The sequence below is a fragment of the Rhinopithecus roxellana genome, chromosome 3 (assembly GCF_007565055.1).
Source record: "Rhinopithecus roxellana isolate Shanxi Qingling chromosome 3, ASM756505v1, whole genome shotgun sequence".
Lineage (NCBI taxonomy): Eukaryota > Metazoa > Chordata > Mammalia > Primates > Cercopithecidae > Rhinopithecus > Rhinopithecus roxellana.
Window position 1 is genome coordinate 92,672,678 of NC_044551.1, and position 24,835 is coordinate 92,697,512.

Consider the following 24,835-nt stretch of genomic DNA (forward strand, 5'->3'; position numbering starts at 1 on the left):
TGAGACAAAACAATGTAGAAATTAGGCTAATTAATAACCCTACAATGGCTCCCAAGTGTTCACATGAAAGAAAGGGCTGCACATCTCTCACTTTAAATCAAAAGCAAGAGATGATTAAGCTTAGTGAGGAAGGCATGCCAGAACCCAAGACGGGCCAAAAGCTGGGCCTCTTGTGCCAAAAAGTGAGCCAAGTTGTGAATGCAAAGGAAACATTCTTGTAGAAATTTAAAAGTGCTACCCCAGTGAACACACGAATAATAAGAAAGTAAAACAGGCTTATTGCTGATATGGAGAAAGTTTGAGTGGTTTGGATAAAAGATCAAATCAGCCACAACATTCCCTTTAGCTAAAACCTAATCCACAGCAAGGCCCTAACTCTCCTAAATTTTGTTTTTTTTTTTTTTTTTTTTTTTTTTGGACTGAGTCTCGCTCTGTTGCCCAGGCTGGAGTGCAGAGGCGAGATCTTGGCTCACTGCAATCTCTGCCTCCTGGGTTCTAGTGATTCTCCTTTCTCAGCCTCCCGAGTAGCTGGGATTACAGTGTGTGCTACCACGCCTAGCTAATTTTTGTATTTTTAGTATAGATGGGGTTTCACCATGTTGATCAGGCTGGTCTCGAACTCCTGACCTCGTGATCCACCCACCTCAGCCTCCCAAAGAGCTGGGATTACAGGTGTGATCCACTGTGCCCAGCCAACTCTCTTAATTTTATGAAGGCTTGGTGAGGTAAAAAACCTATAGGAGAAAAGTTTAAAGCTAGCAGAAGTTGATTCATGACTTTTAAGGAAAGAAGATATTTCTATAACATAAACCAAAAAATTTGTGTGATTTGCTTTATTGAGATATTTGTTTATTGTAGCAGTGTGGAACCCAACCTACAATATCTCTAAGGTAGGCCTGTAATTCCTTTGACTTAAAGACAGAGAATTTTAGATCTTTTTATGAATCCACATGAAGCTGCATTTCATTCTCATATAGTCAATGCTGAACAAAGATTAAATGTGATGTTTTGTTGTATTTTATCATTTAGCTAAATATTTGTTCATGACAATAGCCAAGCAACTCTAGAAAAACATATATTAATATTCAGGTCATGATAGTGTAGTTGAAATATAATTAGTATGCAAAAATGCCTCTGAGTTGAAACAAAAGTGTAGTCTTTTGTTTCTATCTTTTGCATAGTCACAAAACCAAAAGAGACTGTGAATGTGTAATGAACAGCAGGTTTTAACCTCTCAATTAAAATGCCAATACATCACAGTGTTATACTAACATGTGAAGGTCAAAGAAACTTTGCTTTCTTTTTAGATTTTAATTTTGATGCATTCACTAGACGGGTGCCATAGAAATTTCTACCTGAAAAACTCTTCTAAGTATGGATTGAAGGGCTTGGACAACTGAGTGTTTCTAATGTGACAAGTGATTATAACCCAAGCCACAATACACAGTTCTTTACTGACAGTAACAGTTGAGACTGTTAATAGCTTTTCCGTCTTATGACAAAATACAGTGACACATTCAACACTACTTCCCATATAACTGTTAAAATTGGGGGAAAAAAAACCACAAATGTATTCTTGAGACAGATGAACATGATAGAATGTCCATAATGGATGTTTAAAATGATGTGAAAAGAATAAATAATCAAGATTTCAAAATGGCAAGTACAAGACTACTATAAGAGTTAATAACAATTATACAATTGGAGTTTGATCTTCACCAGAGCTGTCACGTCAGGGGTAGTGAGGACTTCAGTTGGTGCAGTTCATTGTGGTTGTTAACACAGCTGTGCCAGCGGCCGGATCACAGAACACCAGCCCCCTTGGTTGTGTCCGCCAGACACTGTGAGTTGTACAGTTCTGATAGACTGTGACTGGCAACTCGCCAGTCTGACTCATTAACATCACTGCATATTTAAGCTTGTATATATATGTAAAGAACATGTATAAATACATAAAAATAGAGCATCATAGCAAGGCACGTTTCTTCCATCTGTGTTTTCCCATACTATCACAAACAAAAATCAGGTCTGAACTGAACTTATTTCTAGAAATAAGTTTTTAAGGAATAATTTAGGGTGGGCAGATTAGCAATCATTTTACAAATAAGCTATTCCGTATTTGTATTCCTACTGTTCCTAATTATTAAATTATCCTCAGTTCCAAAAATTTGATTTTCAATAAAGAAATTCTATTTCCTTACAATTTGTCTAGAAGTCCACAGGAATCTCCATGCCTACTATCATAATAGAATTGACTCAGAAATGGTGAGTTTCATGCTCAAATTTGGAGCAATTCTGAATTCATTTTGTTTTAAGAGCAGTGAAAAGCAATAACAAAACTGAAGTGTAGGTAGGAGACGAGGATAAATGTAGTTATAAAAACCTTGTTTTGATCTCCAAATTAGTCAGTATATATACTAAAAAAGAGATAAACTACATGAAACAGTGAATGAGACTGACTAAGCGGGAGAACTGTAACCAGGAAGATGCTTGATTCAATCCAATTTAACACTTCTTATTAAACTCGTACATCTAGACTGTTGGCACTGGAAAAAGAGATAAAGGAACAACAAGATAGAATGAGCACCTATTCTATAAGGAAATTTTCAGCGAAATTAAAGGGCATTTATGGGATCATCTTTAGTGAAAAAAATCTTCCCATTAGCAATAATCAAGATTGGACCCAGCTTATCGGGACCTTAGCAGCATGGATATGTATCATTTCATAGATGGTTTCTTCAAGTGATTTTTAAATTACTTTCACCAAATAATTTTCTTTGACCATAGGTCTCAATAAAACCTTTTTTTTTTCTCTTTAGGCCCATTTAGTGATGCTTATTGCTGTAGGAATGCTTATACAGTTGGAGAGAATTAATATATGCCAAACCATTCCTCAAAGCTCTCTAACTGTATAATTCAGAGGAAATACTTTAATCTTTGAATGTCTCATGAATATAGACAAAAATATAGCAGATTGTTTTGCAGACTATGGTTTTATTATGTGTGTAGGTGTGTATGCTCAAAAAAAAAGCATTACCATATTAAGCTCCTAATGCTCAAAACAGGTAAGCGCTTCAATTAGAGATTCCAAAGGTCTATTGAAGCTAAATAAAAAAGAAAATCATATGGTTTCCTGCCTACGTAGTATAGCACTTTATTGTAAGTACAATATCATAAGATATAGTTCAAGCCGACAATCTCCACTGTGCAATTATTATATGAGTCCAGTGGGGCTTTTCTACTTGATATGAGAAAACATTCAAATCCAAATGCAAAATTGTTGACTGAGCGAGCCTATTTGGAGGTCTCTGGGTGCTTAAACAGGAACTCTGAATCTTCTATAATACACTGGTACTATCCTGAATTAAGTGAAATAATGAGACAGAATTTCCAGAAAGTCTCAAAGTGCGTCCCTCAAGTGTTTAATAACAAAAGAAAAATGACTTAACATTTACAGGTAAAAGCATGGGGGGTGAGGGTGGCTTGGCAGGGAATGAAAAGTCAAGAAACAGACTCTTGATAACAAAATGTTTACCCTTTTAATCTTATTTAATTACATCGAGGGACTTCCAAGGGGCAAAATTTAATTAAGGTTAGTGAAGGTTTCTGTGAAATGGACACCTTGCTGATACACCGATGCGCTGGCTTGTGAAGCTATTTTCTGGCTGTATATAGTAAGATACTGTTGGTTCTTAAAAACTGGGAGGCATTCTTATTCAAGGAGGTGCAGTTGCTTTGACACCAAGTCTCATCTCTTTTTGTTCTATCTGCAAGAAGACCGTCCTTTCTCACCACTATCTGCACTGCCTGGGAAATTTCCACTCATTCTTTAAGATTTGATTATCACCTCTTCCAGCTAGCATATTGTGACAGCCTCTCCCTTAGGTTTAGACTGGAAAGTATAGGCATAGTGACTTGTTAAATTAAATATTTGCCCCACATCTCATAGCTTGTAAGGGAGGGTACTGGATTAGAACTGAGTTCTCTGACTCCATCACGCCCTGTCTCCTCCTCCATCCTTCCTGCACGGTGACTTGCTATGACTTGGTGGCCACTGTGATGTTGGTAAGGTGGACCTGACTTGGTTGCAGAGCTGAAGAGGCACAGAGCAGAAGGATGTAGAGACATCATCAACACACTGACTTCCCACCACAGAGGAACAACAACAAAATGCCTTCATGTATCCAGGTTGAACTCATGCTGCTGCCATGTGTTCACACAGGGGTGTGCTGGAACGTCAAGTCCATTTTACCAACAGTAAGAACACTGGAAACCATTTTCCATTTTCCTTCTCTTGATTCTCAGAGACAAATGCTTTCCAGTGACAGTCATAGTACTACCCGTAATCGGAGTTGAAAGGCACGTTCAGAACCAATTTTACCAGGACAGAGACATGGTGTCACCAGGTAACTTACTTATCTCCTTTGCTTTTGGAGATGCCGACCAACTTCTCGATGCCACCGGCATCCCGTAAGGCCTTGGCATTCTCCATGTTCTTGGTTATCACTTCGTGCAGTGTGCAGCAGACGGCTGTCACTGTGTCATCCGACATGGCCTTGCTTGCCGTGTTGTTGCTGTTGTTCCCTCCTGGAAGCCTGTGGACTAGGTCTCGCATGGCGTATTTGCCTGGCAAAGAAAATAAAGAGAAGAGTTGAAAGGAGGTCAAGGTGAAGGCAGAGATAGTGGCAGAGGTGGGTATGGGGGAGAAGAGAATACAAGAGACCACGTTTATGCAATATTGTTTGTTTCCCATCACTGAATGTTCTCTATTGGGTACTTCAGGACACATCTACAGAGAAAAACAGTCATTCTTCATGGCAGTGCATCCACTCTGCTGCTAGATTGACCTGGGATCAAATCACTGGCCAAGTTATTTCATGCTTCTGAAGCCTCAGTTTTTTCAATCTCTAAAGTAAGACAATAATGGTACCTGCCATACAAGGTTGCTATGACGCATAAATGACTGCATGTATGGAAATGAACAAGGACACAGGACTCAATAGGTATTAGTTATTATTATGTTCTCGCTTGATGTTTATAGAAGTCAAGAAAAATGTATGGGAATTCTAACATAACTCTCAAAAATAACTTAATGAAAGCTGTGTCGGGACCTGTATTTTTTAAAAACAGTCAAAGCAAAAACGTGTGGGGAACATGATCACATATGTGAGTACTGAGTTTTGATTCATTTACAGCAAAGGGAAACACTGAAAGCAGGAGAGAGGTACTTGACAATTTATAACTGTGTGTCCTTTGAACTACAGTAACCCGATGCTGTTTGTCTCTCTCACGGAATTTTATTGTGTAGTTCTACCATGTAACACTTACTAATTTGGTGTGTTTTTGTGTGAAAAATATAATACAATCTAATTCTGCTTCCTTAATTCACTTTAGCATTATTAATCTTACTATTCCCAATGATAAAGGTACTTATAATGACATATTTATGGAGTACTTTTCGTTTACAAAGCACTTTAGGCATTACCAATAACCTGGCAAGACAATTAATTTATCCCACCTGCAGCTTCCATTGCTGCTCCTTTAATTGACTTCTGGAAGTACGTAAATGAGTGCCTGTAGCAAAGCTGGCTGTTCTTACATTTTTCAGACGGAACTGGCAAGTGCTCAAAGTTAGATCCCTTCCTTGTCTCCCATGCCCCAATTAGGCATACTTAGCTAGCTCCTAAAGGCTATTTGAAATATTTCACCTCCCATATATATCTATAAATAATGTCTTCTTCTGCTATTTAATTCTCTGGCACATGGTGCCTGGCAGCAGGAAGGGAACCTTGTGAGAGTAGGCGATGATATCTTAATTCTAGGCAAACACAGGCCCTTGTAATTTTGGTATCTGCTCTTATCCTATGTTTAGGTGGCTTATTTTAGCTTAGAGAGAAAATGCTGATGCTTAAATTACTGAAATAGAAAAGCGTGTTCATTCACTTGATGATAGCTGAGGAAGTGTCTGACAAAAATGGTTTGCCTGCAAACCCCCAAACGTAGCATATTTATTTTCTAATGACAGCACCTAAAATAGTTTATCTGTTTATCATTAAATCAGCCTTAACTCTGGTTAAGAGTTTACTTTTGTAGGGCTCAGCATACTGGAGATTCTGTCACTTCATTAACCCCCACAAATCATTAGAAGACACATTTGAGCTCCATACACGTGAGATGATCAATGTGTTCCTTCTTCCTTTTCCTTATAAGGAAAGTGATGAAGGAAGGGCAAAATAACTGAAAAAATACTCCAGTCATTGTATATGCAGGGACATTTACACCCTTGACTGTGTATGGAGAACTGGTTTTGTGACCTTGGGCACTGTCAAGGTTAAAACCAAAAATGAAGAGAGGGTAAGAATTTGGCTGTAGTATGTTTCAGTTTTGTTGGTATTATCATTTTGAAAATTATGTCAGATAAATATGAAGATGTAGTCTCATCCTCCATGACTTTCCAACCCTTGAGTCCTGATTAACATGCAGGTGTCCCTGTCATGTTAGTTTACTTTAGAAAACAAGCAGATGGCAGGGTACCCAACCCCTGCAGAGCAGCCTCTTCTGCTCACCCCAGTGTGCCATTGAAGTGCTATTGTTTTCCACAAGCCCCATGATATGGAAAAGATTAGGAGTAACTGTTATATTTAATCTACCCCAACTTTACTGTCGAGGAAACTCATTGGAATTATTTTATTTCTAGTATTTCCAATATAGGTCACTGACATTTTACTAGGCAATTGGAGATTTTTCATGAAGTCTATTTATCAGTCTATCTGGAGGGATATATTTTAGTCTATATTTTTGATCATCCAGGTAAAGAAACAAACCAGGTAATATTATTCCATGGAGAAGGAAACCTCGGGACAAAGTTTGTTAATTATTTTAAAAGGTTACAATTCTTTTTTAGCCTTTGATTATGTGTTGAAAATGCTGTCTTTTTACAGTGAAATTTAAATCCTATCTTCCCAAGAAATTTGGGTAGCAAGAAAAGATTTTTAGCTTTTTCAAGTGTTTAGAAACTTTGAAGCTGATTAGGGAAATAATAAAATATGGGGCATAGAATAATTACAGACGCAAGTGACCTTGTGTTGTATGTTTATAACAGTAGTTCAGGGAAGACACAAGTTAGATAGGACTGGAGTTGTTATGGAAGGCTTGATTCAGGAGGTGTACATTTAGGATTTTTTTTGGTATGTCAAGGGGGCAACAAGAACAACTTGATATTTTACAAAAAGAATTCTGGTGCATTAAGAAGGAAGGTTTCAGAATAGTAAAACTGAAGGTGGAAGAAACATACAGTCTTTTTCTTGACAATAATGCTTTCTTCTTCTAGACTTCCAGTGAAATTATAAACACTACAACTCAAGGGAGTGTGTTTCTATTAACTGTTCCATATCCTGTATTTTCTTTTTTTCTTTCTTTTTTTTTTTTTTTTTTGAGACGGAGTCTCGCTCTGTCGCCCAGGCTGGAGTGCAGTGGCCGGATCTCAGCTCACTGCAAGCTCCATCTCCCGGGTTCACACCATTCTCCTGCCTCTGCCTCCAGAGTAGCTGGGACTATAGGCGCCGGCCACCTCGCCCGGCTAGTTTTTTGTATTTTTTTTAGTAGAGACGGGGTTTCACCATGTTAGCCAGGATGGTCTTGATCTCCTGACCTCGTGATCCGCCCGTCTCGGCCTCCCAAAGTGCTGGGATTACAGGCTTGAGCCACCACGCCCGGCCCTGTATTTTCTTTTTAATCTAAGTTTCTAAACACCTGAAAGAGCCAAAAAGCTATTCTTGCTACCCAGTAGGAGGAATCTTTTTTTTTTTTTTTGAGACGGAGTCTTGCTCTGTCGCCCAGGCTGGAGTGCAGTGGCCGGATCTCAGCTCACTGCAAGCTCCGCCTCCCGGGTTCACGCCATTCTCCTGCCTCAGCCTCCCGAGTAGCTGGGACTACAGGCGCCCGCCACCTCGCCCGGCTAGTTTTTTCTGTTTTGCCAGTAGAGACGGGGTGGAGGAATCTTGACTCTTCTCCTTCTACTGTTCAGGCAGACTTTTGGGTCTTTGAGGTCTGAGATTTCTTCAGAGGGTAAAAGAAGTTAATTCCCTTTTTTGGGGGATCATATTGGCAACAGGAAACTCCAAAGTGGGTGGTTCAAACCTTTTTTATAGTTTGACACCATCAAGGTGATTAAATTGTTTCCTTTTCTTTTTAGAGAGAAATGGATGGAGGTAGGGTTCCTTTAGGACTGGGGAAGAAAGAGGCTGGATCACCAGGTGGAGGTTGTGGGCAGTTCTTCACAGTCCCAGGGACAGAAAGGGCACCTAGAACCCAGCTGTGGTTCTGTGGTGCACGGAGGTTCTCTGTGGATGTAGAGCATAAGCTTCCCCCTGTGTTTGAGCCTGGCATGGGGCAGAGGAGGTACCTATCTTGGAATGACCTGCTTAGGCCCTGAAAAGGAGCAGGCACCAGTAACCACTGTAGATGGCTGCTCCAGCTGACTGCACCACCTTCTTCTTCTTCTTCTTCTTCTTTTTCTTTTTTTTTTTTTTAAGACAGAGTCTCACTCTGTTGTACAGGCTGGAGTACAGTGGCATGATCTCCTGCCTCAGCCTCCCGAGTAGCTAGGACTACAGGCACACGCCACCACACCTGGCTAACTTTTGAATTTTAGTACAGATGGGATTTCACCATGTCGGCCAGGCCAGTCTCCAAATCCTGACCTCAAGTGATCTGCCTGCCTTGGCCTCCCAAAGTGCTGGGATTACAGGTGTGAGGCACCATACACAGCTGACTCTACCTTCTTTTAGATTTAATTTGGTTAAGTAAAAGGTATGACACAGACTGAAAATAATAGAGTGATTCATTCATTTGTCAGGAAACTATAATATTTCAGGAAGAAAGAAGAACCTGTGACTACAAAAAGGTGGTCATGGGGGGGATCGAGGACATGAGAACAGCCATGATGGAAATTCTTAAGAAGCAACTGACAGGGCTTGGAGCCCATGGAAATGTTGAGGTAATGCAGGGAAACATGATTCAGAGATTTCACGTGGGAATAACACAGAGGGTAGTAAAAACCAAGTGAACTTTAAAGCTTAATATTAATGGATAAGTTGAATGTTATTTTTCCACACAAAGAAAAACATGCAAAATTATATTACTTATATGAGAGAATCACATACCAAAATCCCGTCAGAGAGACAAGCAGGTCATCAGGTTCAAAGAATATTTAAATTTATGAAAGCATAGTGGATACCTTGCCTTGCTTCTATTTTGAATAAATGTGCTACCAATGATCCACTATCATGGAATCACATCTGAAAAAGGGAAATCATGGTGCTCGCTTTGGTAGCACATATACTAAAATTGGAATTATACAGAGAAAGATTAGCATGGCCCCTGTGCAAAGATAATACATAAATTTGTGAGGTGTTCCATATTTTGTTTTTTAAAAAAGAAAAGCTTGTTGCTCTGTCAGATCGAAACAGTACAAAACAAGACTCTACCACCATCACTACCACAAACAAAATCACTCTTTCTTGCTAAAGTTCCCAATAGAAATGAATCCTTGGGCCATTTCTTTTAAGTTACTTAGTCTCTAATAACAATGACTATAGCTCTGATTTTTGCAATACTGGTAAGAGACGACCACTGGTGATAATATAATTGTGCGGAAAAAAGACTATATTTTCATCAGTGATGCACTAACTGCAACTTTGGAACTTTGCTACCCTTTCCATTGTATGTGAGTTTCCTTCAAATACCTGTATTTGGTATTTGGTGAACCAGTTTTCTAAATCCAGATTTTCGTGAAAAACTGCAAGTAAAGATTCTTTTCTCTTTGCAATGCTTCATTCTCGAAATCTTCCATTAAGCGTTGTTGGGCACACCAAGGTACCCTGAGGGACTCACTCAGGAGACCTAACAAACCATGTTGCCCAAGAAAGGCACTCCTTGCAGAGCGCTTGTGCAGAAAGGAGCTAGCGGGAATTTCATGATGAGGTAACAGCCTTGCTCTCGTTGACTGCTTCTGTTTCCATGTTGTGTTTATGACTTTCTATTTCCATTTCTGAAGTAAGCCTGTGTTTATTACTGATGTGCATACTACCATTTGGTTTTCACTTTGGTGGCAGGAATGTTGAGTAGTGGTCTTACGGTCTAAGACTTGCATTCTCTAAGGCAGCAGGCAACAGGGAAGTCAGTTGAGTCCCTTCCAACACTTATAGATCTCTTCTGATCACTGATGGAGTCCTATGTGTAGATGGTCTTTGTTGTGCACCATTATAAACTTAAATGTCTCCAACTGATTAGAGAAAATGTATTTTTCCAGAAGGTTGGCTGGACTAGAGAGCAACCCTGGATGAGAAACATCACAACTCCTTTGTCTTTGAGGTCTTAGTAGTTCTATGGCCCTCTTTTTTCTGGAGTTGCTAAAATTGAATTGTGGGTTTTTGCTGAGGTGCTCTGAGTTTATTTTTTTCCAAAAAAACTTCTTTATTGCAGTAAAAGACTTACGAAATTTACCATTTTATCCATTCTAACTATATAGTTTGTTGACATTATGTCAACTCATATCATTCTACAATCATACATCTCTAGAACTCTTTTCATCTTGCAAAACTGAAACTTTAAGAGCATTTAAACAACTTCCCAACCCCTCCCTTCAGCCCCTGGAAACCCCCATTCTACTTTCTGTCTCTATGAATTTGATAATCAGGTACCTCATATAAATGGCAACATAAAGGATTTGTCTTTTTGTGACTGGATTATTTCACTTAGCATAATGTTCTTAAGGTTCATCCGTGTTGTAGCGTATGTCAGAATGTACAATCCCTTTTTTTTTTCCAGACAGGGTCTCACTCTGTCATCCAGGGTATAGTGCAGTGGTGCAATTTCAGCTGACTGCAACCTCTGCTTCCTGGGTTCAAGCAATTCTTGTGCCTCAGCCTCCTGAGTAGCTGAGATTACAGGTATGTGCCACCACCCCCAGCTAGTTTTTTGTATGTTTAGTAGATACAGGGTTTTACTATGTTGGCCAGGCTGGTCTTGAACTCCTGGCCTCAAGTGATCTGCCCACCTTGGCCTGCCAAAGCACTGGCATTACAGGCATAAGCCACTGCACCCAGCCAGAACGTTCAAGACTGAATAATATTTCATTGTGTATATATACCATATTTTGCATTCTTCTGTTGATGAAGAATTAGCTTATACTTCATTTTCACTATTGAGAATAATGGTGTGAACATGGATGTACAAATATCCTTTTACTTTCAATCTATTTCTGTCTTTGAATCTAAAGTAAGTTTTTTGTAGGCAACATATAATTGGATATTATTTTTTAATGCACTCTGTCAATCTCTGTCTTTGATTAGAGAATTTATCCATGTATATTTAAAGTAATTACTCATAAAGAGGGTCTTGTTTCTAGCATTTTGCTGTTTTCTATATGCCTTATAGCTGTTTTTGTCCCGAATTTCCTGCATTACTATCTCCTTTGTGTTGTTTTTTTGTAGTTAAATGTTTTAATCTCCTTATTTTCTTTTGTGTATATAGTTTAATGATTTTCTTTGTGGTTACTACAGGGATTACATTTAACATTATACCATTATACTTTGAATTTATACCAGCTTTGTTCATTTACAGTTCCATCCTACACTTTTCAGTTATTGATGTCACACAATTACATCTTTGAACATTGTGGGTCCAAAACATAAATAATTGTTTTTTTTTTAAAATGAATTAATTTCTTAAATTACGTAGAAAAAAATGTACAGTTATGAAACAAAGTCACAATAATGTTAGCTTGTAAAGTAGTAATTGCTTTTTCTTAAATGTATTGAATTATGTAGAAAACAAAAGTAGCATTATAAACCACTGTTAAAACAATATGAGCTTTATAATTGCCCACGTATTTATCTTTACTAAGATCTTTATTTCTTCTTATACCTTTGAATTACTGTTTAGTGTTCTTGCATTTCAACATGCAGGACTCCCTTTAGGATTTCTTACAGAGCAGGTCTAAGTGGTAATGAAGTCTCTTGGTTTCTGTTTATCTAGGAATGTCTTAAGTTTTCCTTCACTTCTGCTGGACATAGGATGCTTGGCTGACAGTTTTTTTTTCTTTCAGCACCATGACTATATCAACCTCTGGCCTTCAAAATTTTGATTTAAAAACCAGCTGATAACCTTATTTTGGATTTCTTGTGTGTGATGAGTCACTTCTTCCTGCTTTCAAGATTCTTTGTCTTTCAACAATTTGATTGTAATGTGTTTCAGTCTGGGTATCTTTGAGCTTATCCCATTTGAATCTCATTGAGTTCTTGAATGTTTATATTTATGCCTTTCATTAAATTTGGTAAGTTTTCAGCCATTATTTCCTCTAATAATCTCTCTATCCCTTTCTCACTTTTTTTCTCCTGAGTCTTTTGTAGTGTGTATTTGATCCTCTTGATGATGTCCACAGAACCCTTATGCTCTGTTCCTTTTCTTCAATCTTTCTTCTTTCTGTTCTCCAAAGTCAATAATTTCAACTTTCCTAACTTCAAGTTTGCTGATTCTTTCTTCTGCCTGCTCAAATCTGCCTTTGCAATTCTTTAGTGAATTTTTCATTTCAATTATTGTACTTTTCAGCTCTAATTTTTTTTTGTTTCTTTTTAGGTTTTCTATGACTTTGTGTTTCCATTTTGTTCACACATCATGTTCTTAACTTTACTTTCTCCATATCTTCCTTTAATTCTTTGAACATCTCTAAAACAGTTGTTTTAAAGTCTGTCTAGTAGCTCTGCCTTTGTGCCATTTTTCAGCTATGGTTTCTGGTGGTTGTTGTTGTTTTTTTCCCTTTGAACTGGTCATACTTCCCTGCTTCATTGTGCACCTTGTGGTTTTTTGTTGTTGTTGAAACTTAAAATTTGAATGTAATAATGGGTTATCTGGAAATCAGATTCTTCCTCTTTTTCAGGGTTTGTTTTTTTTTTTGTTTTTGTTTTGTTTTTGACTGTTTTAGGCTGTCCCTGGGTTGAGAATTAGCCTTAAGATCTTCATAGATGTTTTCTGAGCATGAGAGTTTCCCTGATCAAGCACAATGGCTCTCTTATTTCTCTTGTATATGCAGTTGCTTTTGAATATGCTAGTCTTTAATGACTGGCTCCCAAAAAGGGAAAAGCAAAAAACAAAGTGGATGAGGAGGGTGAGTGTGTCAGCTCTTTAAATCCTCTGAAAATAACTTCAGCCAAAGATGGAGGGGCTTGCAATCATGGTATATGTGTGTGTAACAATGGCTGCTTGCCTCTGTGTTTGTATCTCTGTAGTGAGAAGCAGCAATCAGCAGAAAGAACAGATCCCCAATATTTAGAGGACAGAGTATTTTGTGCCAACTCTGGCTTCTGCCAGCTGCAAGTAAGCTGCTCTAGGAACATGTGCACAGCTACCTGTCACAGGGCTGAGGGGTGGGGGATGGGTAGCTACTGCTGAGCTGAGATTGACCAAATAAACTGTACTTTACTGTCCAAGCCTTCTGAAATTTTTAAGCCTTCAATAGACTCCAGAGTTTCAAAATAGTTACATTCAGTGTGATGGTTAATATTAGGTGCCAGCTTGATTGCACTGAAGGATGCCTAGGTGGCTTGTAAAGCACTGTTTCTGGGTATGTCTGTGAGGGTATTGTCAGGGGAGATTAACATTTGAGTCAGTGGATTGGGAGAGACAGTGGGTGGGCACCATCCAATCGGCTGCTATAATGGCTAGAACAAAAGCAGGTGGAAAAAGGTGTGATAAGATGGCTTGCTGAGCCTTCTGGCTTTCACCTTTCCCCCATGCTGGATGCTTCTAGCCCTTGAACATCACACTCCAGGTTCTTTGGCATCTAGACTCTTGGACTTACACCATTGGTTTGACAGGAGCTTTTGGGCCTTCGGCCACAGAATGAAGCCTGCACTGTTGTCTTCCCTACTTCTGAGGCTTTTGGCATCAGACTGAGCCACTGATGGCTTCTTTCTTCATCAGCTTGCAGATGGCCTATCATGGGACTTCCCCTTGTGGTCATGTGAGCCCATTCTCCTTAATAAACTCCCTTTCATATATACATATATCCTATTAGTTCTCTCCCTCTGGAGAACCCTGACTAATAGACAGATTCTGCCAATGTGATTGTGTCTAGGTGGTGAGACAGATTCCTGGTGCTTCCTACTTCTCCATCAGCCTAGAATCCTCTCCCCTCTCTGAATTTACTTTTCAGCAATAATTGACGATATAAAAGTGACAAGCTGATTTCTGTGTGATTGGATGTCTGTAAGCTAGTGCGAAAGACTTTTTTCCTTCTGTATATAAAAGGTTGTTGTTTACAATGCTGGAATGTTTTGTCTCTCATTTCTCTTTTGGGAAATATTTGGAGCTTAATTTATAGAAATCTGTCATCTGCACACTATAAATATATTCAATTTAAACACAGTCTATCATCAAAGGGGAAAAATATATGCAAAAATAATATATTTTAAAACTGATTAATGTGGCTTACAAACCAAATTGGTGAAGCATTCAAAATGGTATTGCTTAGTTACTGAAAATGTCTGAATGCTTGTTAACATGGGAAAGGTCTCTACTGGACTGTGTGGAGATCTCTGACCTCTGGAAACATCTGGAAGGTTCTGAGTGCTTATCTTTTTTTTTCCTCTAAAACAAAATACATGGAATACTACTTAGCAATCAAAAGGAACACTACACGCTATCGTCTGAAAATATTTGAATGATATTACACTAAGTGAAAAACGCCAATCTCAAAAGGTTATATATTGTAAGATATCACTTATATAACATTCTTGAAATAACAAAATTATAGAGATGGAGAACAAATTAATGGTTGCTAGGAGTTTAGGATAGTCAGGAAGAGTGTGACTATGACAAGATGGTACAACAAATATCACTGGGCTGAGAGAATAATAATTCTGTATCTTGATAACCTTGATGGCTATACAAATCCACACATGTGATGACACTGTACACACATATTGTAATGTTAATTTCCTGATTTATTGTGTTACAATTACATAAGATATAGCCATTGCTGGAAACTGGCTGAGGGATACATAGGACCCTTCCTTACTATCTTTATAATTTCCTGTGAACCTATAATTTTTTTTCAAGTTAAAAATTAGAAAAGTCACACAGAAATATAGAAATATGCCAATAAACATGTGCTGACAAAAAGGTGTTAATAAATCTTAACGTGTATCCCCTGGTTCAACCCACAATGGACTTGACAAGGATTACAAAAAAATAGCACATATGAGATAAGAAATCCAGTTATAAGTTCCTGAATCCTCCAGCTTACCCAAGAGTTTGCTGGGGATTCTTCTGTTGTATGTGTATAAACATTTTCTCTGTCTAGAAATTGGTATAACTTTTCTATTCTCTGGATGAGACTGATAAATGGGACTCCTGATTTGATGGGCTTATGTAAACAAGTAAGTCCTTATATATGTAATTACAACAAGAAAACTACAAAATTGCCAATGAAAACACTCTCAGAATGCTTTAAGCTGCTGGTCCTTTAAGAAAAAAATAAAAATTTGGCCAGGTGCGGTGGCTCATGCCTGTCATCTCAGCACTTTGGGAAGCTGAAGTGGGTGAATCATGAGGTCAGGAGTAATCTCAGCACTTTGGGAAGCTGAAGTGGGTGAACCATGAGGTGAGGAGTTCGAGACCAGCTTGGCCAATGTGGTGAAACCCTGTCTCTACTAAAAATACAAAAAATTAGCTGGGTGCAGTGGCGGGAGCCTGTAATCTAAGTTACTTGGGAGTTTGAGGCAGGAGAATCTCTTGAACCTGGGAGGCGGAGGTTGCAGTGAGCCGAGATCATGCCACTGCACTCCAGCCTGGGTGACAGAGTAAGACTCTGTCTCAAAAAAAAAAAAAAAAAAAAAAAAAAAAAAAAATATATATATATATATATATATATATATATATCTATAAACACACACACACATATATATCTTTCACAAAAGCTTATTTCAAGGAAAGACACAAAGAAATTTCACAATGAATTACATTAACAGCCTTGGTAGCTAGGTTAAAAAATTTAAAGCAAAGAAATAATAGTTGATACTAGGTTAGCAAAGACAAGGGAAAAAATATTACTAAGACACTTCAGGACCTTTGAGGATATTTGAAGAGGTTTCAATATTTGGTATCTAAGGTAAAAGGAGTTGATGCAGTATTTTTAGCTAAAGCAAATCTTTGCAAAATTAGACTGCTTTGATAATATTAGGGGAAAAACAGAGGTATCTTTCTCCTGGTCTTATCATTTCATAAATCTTTGGTTAGCATGATCTGTTTTATAAAAGATTAGGTTATTTCCTCAATTTTTAATAATATGAATTTTTAAGATTTCCAATTCTAGATTTATTAGACAGATAGGCTAACACTATTATTTGAAAATTTAAAACGGTTAATAAGTGCTCAGCTAGATTGAATTTCAATAACTCCTGTTTCATGAAGGAGTTGCTCTTCTTCACCTTAGGGAATTCTACAACAATCTGTTACTGAGTTACTCCATTAAACTCCTCTGAGCAAAATTTTTAATGTCCTCTTTTTGAAAAAACACTGTCCACTAAACACATAGGCACACACATATATGCGCTTCAAATATCTGCAAATGTACAAATGTCCTGGACTTGTTTGAGTTGCTAATTCATGAAATACAAAACAATATATCAAACTGTTGGAGGAAGTACATTGTGAGGAACCACAGGCAGCTTTCTGGAATCTCAGCTGATCTTAAGTCCACACAGGCAACTGTCTCCTAGCCTTCTTTATGTCTGTGAGGAAACAACTCAGTTACATGGTTTCAAAGTTATAACTAATATGAAAAGTTGATGCTGTATGTGTTAGTTTTCTAATGCTGCTATAATAAATCACCACAGGTCCAGTGCTTTAAAACTAGATACATTTATTATTTCACAGTTCTGCAGGTTAGAAGTACAACACTGGTCTTACTAGGCTACAATTAGGGTGTGGGCAGGACTGCATTCTGGGAGCTCTAGGAGAGAATCATTTTCTTGCCTTTTCCAGTTCCTAGAGGCCACCTGACTTCCTTGGCATGTAACCCTCTGTTTCTAACTTTAAAACTAGCAACAACGGTCCTTTCTTGTGTCACATAGCTCTGACCCTCTCATTTGCCTCCAACTGCTCCCTTTTCCACTTTAAGGACCTTTGTGATTACATCAGGTCCACTGGGATAATCCAGGGTCTTCTTCCTATCTCAAGGTTAGCTGATTGTCAACCTTAATTTCCCATGGCCATGTAAGGTGGCACAGTCACAGGTTTGAGGGAATAGGCTCTGGACATCTTTGGGAGGACATTATTCTGCCCACTACACTATACTAGGTACAATAGTTGTAAAATAATATGAATGTGTCTCTAAAATAATGGAATGCAGTTTTGTTTATCAAGGAAGAAAGTGCATCTCAGGTTAAAAAGTCTGGCTGTGTGTTAATATGTAAAATTAAGCCATATTTGAGGATGTGCAGTAAGTTATGGAAAGTTTGAGAAGAAGTGAATCTTATTTGCATTGGTTTATAGTGCCTGGAAATAATGAACTTGAAAAAAAAAAAAAAACAATGAAAGGTGTTACTGTCTTTATAAAGTTTGTGTAATTTTGATGAGTTTACTTACAAGATAGAGTAAAGGCTTGTGAACTCTCTACTGCAAATGTTACATGAGTAGGTTACGAAAATAATAAACTTAGAGTTGGGTTTTCTCTCTGAGTGTATCTGAGTATATACTCTGTTTTCAGTAAGAAATTGTGAAGCATAGTCCGTGCCCAAAGAACAAAAGCTTCCTTTATCACTAAAATCCTCCTACTTGATATCCTGTTAATTCTTTTGTGCTTTTGTTAATCTCTTGAGTCACTTTTAGCAAAATTTCCTCACTTGTGGAAATGCTAGAGTTCAATCTTTCAAATTAATATTTAGTCAAAGATCCTTGCTCATGAAAATGCTAGCATTCCTAATAACTTCTTTAACCACTTTATTATAAATATTATCATGCTGAGCCAAGCTGAAGTTACGTCTTGTCTTTAGCCACTCCAGATTTACACTCATATCTTGCATCCCCAGATAACTCTTTTTGAAATTGCCCTCCACAAATCTGCACCCCCACAGTCAAACTAATACAACTTTTTTTTTTTTTGGACAGAGTTTCACTCCTGTTACCCAGGCTGGAGTGCAAGGCATGATCTCGGCTCGCTACAACCTCTGCCTCCTGGATTCAAGCAATTGTCCTTCCTCATCCTCTCAAGTTGCTGGGATTATAGGTGCCCACCACCACACCTGGCTAATTTTTTGTATTTTTTGGTAGAAATGGGATTTCACCATGTTGGCCAGGCTGGTCTCGAACTCCTCATCTCAGGTGATCCATGCACCTTGGCCTCCCAAAGTGCTGGTAAAGATCACAGGCGTGAGCCACCGCACCTGGCCTCAAACTAATACAACTTTTAGAAGTATCTTCTACATCTAAAGCACCTCTGGGGTTTCTCACAAAGCTTCTGGTGACACTAAAGATGTTTCTTCTTCACCTTATGAGAAAAGGAATCCAAGAAATAATTAGCTATGTTCAGCATTTTGTAGATTTTTATTTGGTTTAATATTATGGTGAGAGCTCCTGTTCATCAAGAATCCAATACAAAAAGACCTGCCAAATGAAAACATGAAAAGCTCAACCACCACTTAATTATGATGAGTAAAATATGAGCATCGTGATTATGATTCAGCAGTGATGACCTTTTCATTGTGGAGAGAGGTACAGTCTCTTTCATGTTAAAGAATGGCACAATAATGGTCAACAATTTTTTAAAAGACGATCCCATTTCCACATTTAAAATAGACTTTTCAGTTGGTGGTAATCCAAACACACATTGGATGGAATACATTAAAAGGCCGTGGAGATTGTTCTGCACCCTCACCACTCTCATGGCAGTCACTGACTAGTTCTTTATGAAACAAACTGGCCTCAATTTGGATATTAGTGGTTATAATGAGTTAACAACCAGACCTATTCAGCCTTAGCACCAACAGGTGGTTTCTGATTTTTTGTCACACTATCCTAAATACGCCTGCCAAAGCCATGGGTCAGTAATGATGTCTGCTGGAAGAAACATCACAAAAGCTCGATTAAAGGACTCTAAAATTGGACCTTAGTTACACGCATCCCTGTATCAGCTGAGATCACTACCATAAATGAAGACTACCAAGGGACTGAGTCAGGAGTTCCAGAACTTGTTTGCATTGGAGGCAGAAAACTTTGAGAAACTGCAGTGTCTACTAATCCAAGATCAATAAAACAAGGATTAATTACCTCAAAAAAATGACACAAATTTCACTGTGATTACTGTCCTGATTTGAATCAGGCATGTTACAGAAGCCTTCTTTCTATTTCCTCTGTCTCCAGTGCTTGATCCAACAGGTTAAGCTTATAAAGACTAGAATAAAAGATTCCTTAAATGGTATCTTCTAATTAATCCTTCAAAATTCATTTTAAAAATCCTTTAAAAATTTTAAAACAGAAGACGATAATAAATTATCAGGAAAAGCTAATAATTACAATAGTCCTGCAAATATGACATATGTTGATTGGTCTGAAACTATACAACAACTGAAAGCAATAGTTACATTATTATTTAACTATTATTATTACTAATCTGGGTGTTTCTCTTTAGCCATAGGCTTTCATATTTACTTAGAATCTGTCCTCCTTCCTACCAGAATGTAATTGAGTAAATCAAATTCGTAATAATGACCATGCCGGAGATGTTACATTTAAAGGGAAATATGATCTAATTGGATACGACAAGCTCATTTAAAATGACTGCATTTCATATGTGGAGTTAACGCCTACACCATCCTCCCAGGACACTGGCTTGGTTCATGTTGTGTAGCTTACGGCAGGGGTCCCCAAGCCGTGCGCCATGAAACAATACTGGTCCATGGTCTGTTAGGAACCAGGCCACACAGCAGGAGGTGAGAGGCAGGTGAGCTTCGCCTCCTGTCAGATCAGTGGTGTCATTAGATTCTCACAGGAGTGTGAGCCCTATTGTGAATGGTGCATGTGAGGGATCTAGGTTGCACACTCCTTATGAGAATCTAATTAATGCCCAATGATCTGAGGTGGACACTTTCATCCTGAAACCATCTTCCCCACCAACCTCAGTCCATCGAAAAATGGTCTTCCATGAAACTGGTCCCTGCTGCCAAAAATGTTGGCTTAGGGAATCCCAACCCTACAGGTAGTATGGGCAGGAGCACTGAAAACTTGGAGCTCAGAGAGATGGAATAATCTTTGAGACATAGGTAATGGGCGTGAAACCTGGAAGAGGCGAACATTGAATCTGGAAGTTCTGGATTACTGATTTCAGTAATCCAGAATCAAATATTTCTGCCACAGATATAAAAGTGACCACAAAACAAAAGTTAACCCTCAAGATTTAACATCATATAGCTCTCATTTTTATAACCATGCCAAGGGGTCTTTGTGAATGAATCAAACTGCTCGCTATACCTATGCCTATACAACCGGTTTGATAAGACAACATATCAAATTAATGATCACAAATAAGAAAACTGCTAACCAAAAACCTGTGGCTAAATCTATTTTAGGGGCAGAACGTCAGCATTAGGAAGAACTGTAAAGGCAAACCAGTACCCAGCTCTGCCCCAGTCATGGCAGTGTGCACATCACGTGCTTGTCACAGTCCTCATTCAGGGAAATAGAATGAAGCCAAGCTCAGGGAAACGAACCCACAACAAACAAGCAAACAAACCAAACACACAACCCCCTTTCTACTGTAGTCCCAAATAATGAATCTTTGACCCATTTCCTAACAGTTGCAGACTCCCTAATTAACATCATCTCTGACATTGGCAACACCAATATGTGACAATGTGATCAACTTGTGAGAAAACTGCTGTTTGCCGCGCATGACCTGACTGAATGTAACCTTACAAACCAGGGTCATTTTGTACTTAGTTTTAAATGTAGAGGGTTGGTCTTAATTCTGGCTCCCCTGCCACAATCCTTAAGAAAACCCCTTTCTCATCTTGATGCTTTTTCTTTCTGTCTTCCTTTCACACAGTGGAAAATGGTTGTGGCAACACCAACCCTCTGGATTGATCATACCAGTCCCCTTTTCCCAGAAAGGGACCTGTTCATCTCCACATCTGCCCCTTTGCTCTTGCTAGATTCAAATAAATATTTCATGAGATGCCTTGATTTTTTAAAAAAATGAATCTTCTTTTGTAATCTGCCTGTTGTTTTAATTGATTAGAGATTTATTCAAATGGAAAAAGAGAGAGAGAAGGAATAGTAAGAAGGGACCAGCTAGAGCCAGGGAATCAAATAGTTGCTATGGGCAGATGATAAGACAAATTCTAGAAGGTACACTAAAGTTCCTTACGTTTTTTTCTAATAACCATTATTTTAATAAACAAGTACAGGCCAGGCATGCTGGCTCACACCTGTAATCTCAGCACTTTGGGAAGCCGAGGCTGGTGAATTACATGAGGTCAGGAATTCGAGACCAGCTTGGCCAACATGATGAAACCTCATCTCTACTAAAAATGCAAAAAGTAGCCAGTCATGGTGGCACGTGCCTATAGTCCCAGCTACTTGGGAGGCTGAGGCAGAAGAATCAGTTGAACCTGGGAGGCAGAGGTTGCAATGAGCCGAGATCACACCACTCCACTCCAGCCTGGGCAACAAAGTGAACTCTATCTCAAAAAAGCAAACAAACCAAAAAAACCCAAAAAATTAGCTGGGCGTGGTGGCGGGTGCCTGTAACCCCGGCTACTAGGGAGGCGGAGGCAGGAGAATTGTTTGAACCCAGGAGGTGGAGGTTGCCGTGAGCTGAGATCACGCCATTGCACTCTAGCCCAGGCGACAGGGTGAGACTCAGTCTCAAAAAAGCAAAAACAAAAACAAAAACAAATACAGATACAGACCCGTAACACATATAAGATCCTATTTCACATGCCTGAATTGGGAAGCAGTTGGTCTGAGAAGATGATTCAAAGAGTAACTCAATCCTCTGAAAAGAAATAACATTGAATGAGGCAGAATCTTATAGGTTTATGGCATACGGTATGCAGTTCTTTCAAGAGTTATTACACTCAAATAAATAACTTATTTCATCTGTTTGGAAGACAAAAGGAATTGTATGTTTCAGCACCTTGTCTCATCCAGGGGAATTCACTGAATTAGATTCTGAGAAATTCTTACACTGTTGAAGTGTGAAGAACTAAGAAAATGAGTAGAACTATGGGCAAGAAGGTGGCTGAGATATGCATATTTAACTAGTATAAGAATGATTCTAAAAATAAAAATGGCAGTTAATTAACAAGAGATTTGCTGAAGTTCCTTTTTGAACTAGAAATAAATTGACTTTTGAGAAATATTGAAAATGAGGCAAGCAACTAATATGATACATTTTAACAGGATTTAAATAATTTGATTAACTATTAAGCATGATAGCCATAAAAATAATTATCTCAATTCATTGACTAATTTTAGCACAAAGGAATGATGAAAATTTAAACTTACTGATTCTAGCTTCAGGGGAGAAACCTATGAAGGGTGTTTTATTTTTAAGTCAAGATTGCTATCTAGCAAAGACCCAAGAACTCTCCAAAGATGAAAATTTCAGAAGACAGTTGTCTGTATGAGACAGATGAAATCACTGTTTCTCTAAAGAAAAGTTTGTTTTCAGGAATAGAATCTGAAATTAGTCCTCCAACCTGAGCGACACTGGAATAGCAGTCATTCATTGATTACTGTAGTGGTTTAATGATGAATTATAAAATCACATTCCCTCATTCTTGCTTTTCCAAATTGATTTATACCTCTGCCAAAATAAAAATCAGACCCAATTAAGGATATGGAGAGAGGGAATCATCTGTTGGTTTTCTTCATATGCTATTAATCATAGATGACATTATGTAGTGTTCTAACTTTTTCAAGAACATTCATATTCATTATTTCCATTTGTGTCTTACATTACCCTAGGGATATAAAAATGGCAGGTGTAATTTTCAATTTATCCAGAAGACAAATAGAAGTTAAATGGTATGGGAAAGGTCACAGAGCTGTCTCCTGAGCTTTAATGACCATAAGTGTCTTAGGCAGAAGCTCTTCTCTCTAGCCTAACCCTCCTTTACTCCTTCCTCTGAGCTCTCTTCACATGGATAGACTGCCTTTACCAGTTGTGTGACATCTTCCCTATCATGCATTTATTCAGCCAGTCATTCCAAAAACATTAATTGAAGTTGCATCTAGTTTGCTGATGTATATAATTTATCCTTCTATCATATAAACTGAGGATAGGATGACAGCTGACAAGCCTATGTCTACTGATAAATTAATAAACAAATTGCATGAGGCATTTGATCACACAAGGTAAGAAGGTGCAACAGTACTTTGATAATTGAAAATTGCATTCACATTTACAGTTTTTACATAGATGTAAATACAGTTGTTATTTACATCTATGCAGGTCTGGGGAATACCAGTTTTATAAGATGCTATGTTATAAATAGGGTTTCACTGCAACATAAATGCAGGAAATACTGTACTTCATACTCATCTCAGAGATTTATAGCATATTAGTAAATTTACTTTGAATTAGCAAAGTAAAGGCTCTGAGCAGACCAACAGACACAATGAAGCCAAGTGTTCAACTTTGTTTAAGCACAGGTTTTGCCAAACTTATCAGAATAGAGAATTTATCAGAATAGAGAAAGCCGTCTTGGGCATGGCATCCATTCCCTTTCCAGAGAAGTGGGGGTCTGAGGGCTCAGTCTGGGGCCCCGCTGTTACTGTTCTTGTGCCTTCTATTAAGTTTTCATGTCATCAAGTGCACACAGATCTTTACACCACAGAAGTTGTAATTTCACAACTTAAATTAATGTTGACGAAAACCAGAACTGAAAGAAAAACTCTTACTATGAAAAAGGGATGGTCAGAGAAGACGTGTGCTAGTCTGTTTTTAGTGTTGGCTGATGGGAGCAGTTCACCTCAATATACTTTATTGCTAAATGCATCTGTCTTGTTCTTACGTTATACATGCACACCTTGTTCACAGAGGACTTCATAAACTAGAGAGATACATGGCATTAAAGAAGGATATATAATTATTTGCTTAAAATTTCATCTTATTAACCAATGAGAAGTTTATGGATGAATTCCAAGATGGCTCTCAAACAGAGGAAGTTCACTGTATGAAACTCATTTAATTGTGTTGCCCACGTCGAGTTTTGTCCTGGGACCTACCACCCAAGCCAAGTGCTGGTTTCCACATGGCAATTCTACTTCTAATGTAAATTGTGGAATTGAACTTTGGATACCAGGAAGTCTTACGTGGCTTTAGGGCACTGGTTCACCAGGGTCTGATTTGGCTTATAAAAAGCCTGTACATCTAGGATTTCCTCCAGAGCTGAAATAGACCTAAGAAGGGCAGCAAGCCTACTGTGGCTTCGGGTGGTTGGACCATCACTTTATCTCTTTTTCCAACACGTATAATGGGGCCCTAATTACATGCCAGGTGCCTGAACTTTTCCAGATCTTATAAAAGACTCGTCCTTCTTATGTTTAGGAGGTCATCTTCTTTCCTAGACACAAGATAGTTTAGATGGTTCTAACCAACAAAAGAGACAGTAGCGTTTCTTAAAAAATGCTTCCCATCACTTGTCCTCACTTCGAGATGGATCTTTAATAGTGTTAGCTTACAAAACTTTTGATATCTAGATCAGAGCTTATTTTTCATTTTTTGTTTTTTTTTTTTTTTGGATAAAGGAATTGGGCCTCTTTTGTATTT

The 24,835-nt window shown here is 38.3% G+C and overlaps 1 protein-coding gene and 1 non-coding gene across 8 annotated transcripts in view; one reads left to right on the plus strand and one right to left on the minus strand.

Moving 5' to 3' along the window:
• Window positions 1–24,835, minus strand: part of CTNND2 (catenin delta 2) — a 943,187-nt gene that overhangs the window by 46,112 nt on the left and 872,240 nt on the right. For all 7 annotated transcript variants that reach the window (XM_010356592.2, XM_030927650.1, XM_010356588.2 and 4 more), the window contains one exon: window positions 4,416–4,626. In XM_010356592.2, the coding sequence (XP_010354894.1) occupies window positions 4,416–4,626 (211 nt within the window). The remainder of the gene's footprint in view (window positions 1–4,415; window positions 4,627–24,835) is intronic.
• LOC115896605 lies at window positions 9,319–9,426 on the plus strand. Its single transcript, XR_004056524.1, has one exon. It is a non-coding gene; the product is annotated as a U6 spliceosomal RNA (small nuclear RNA).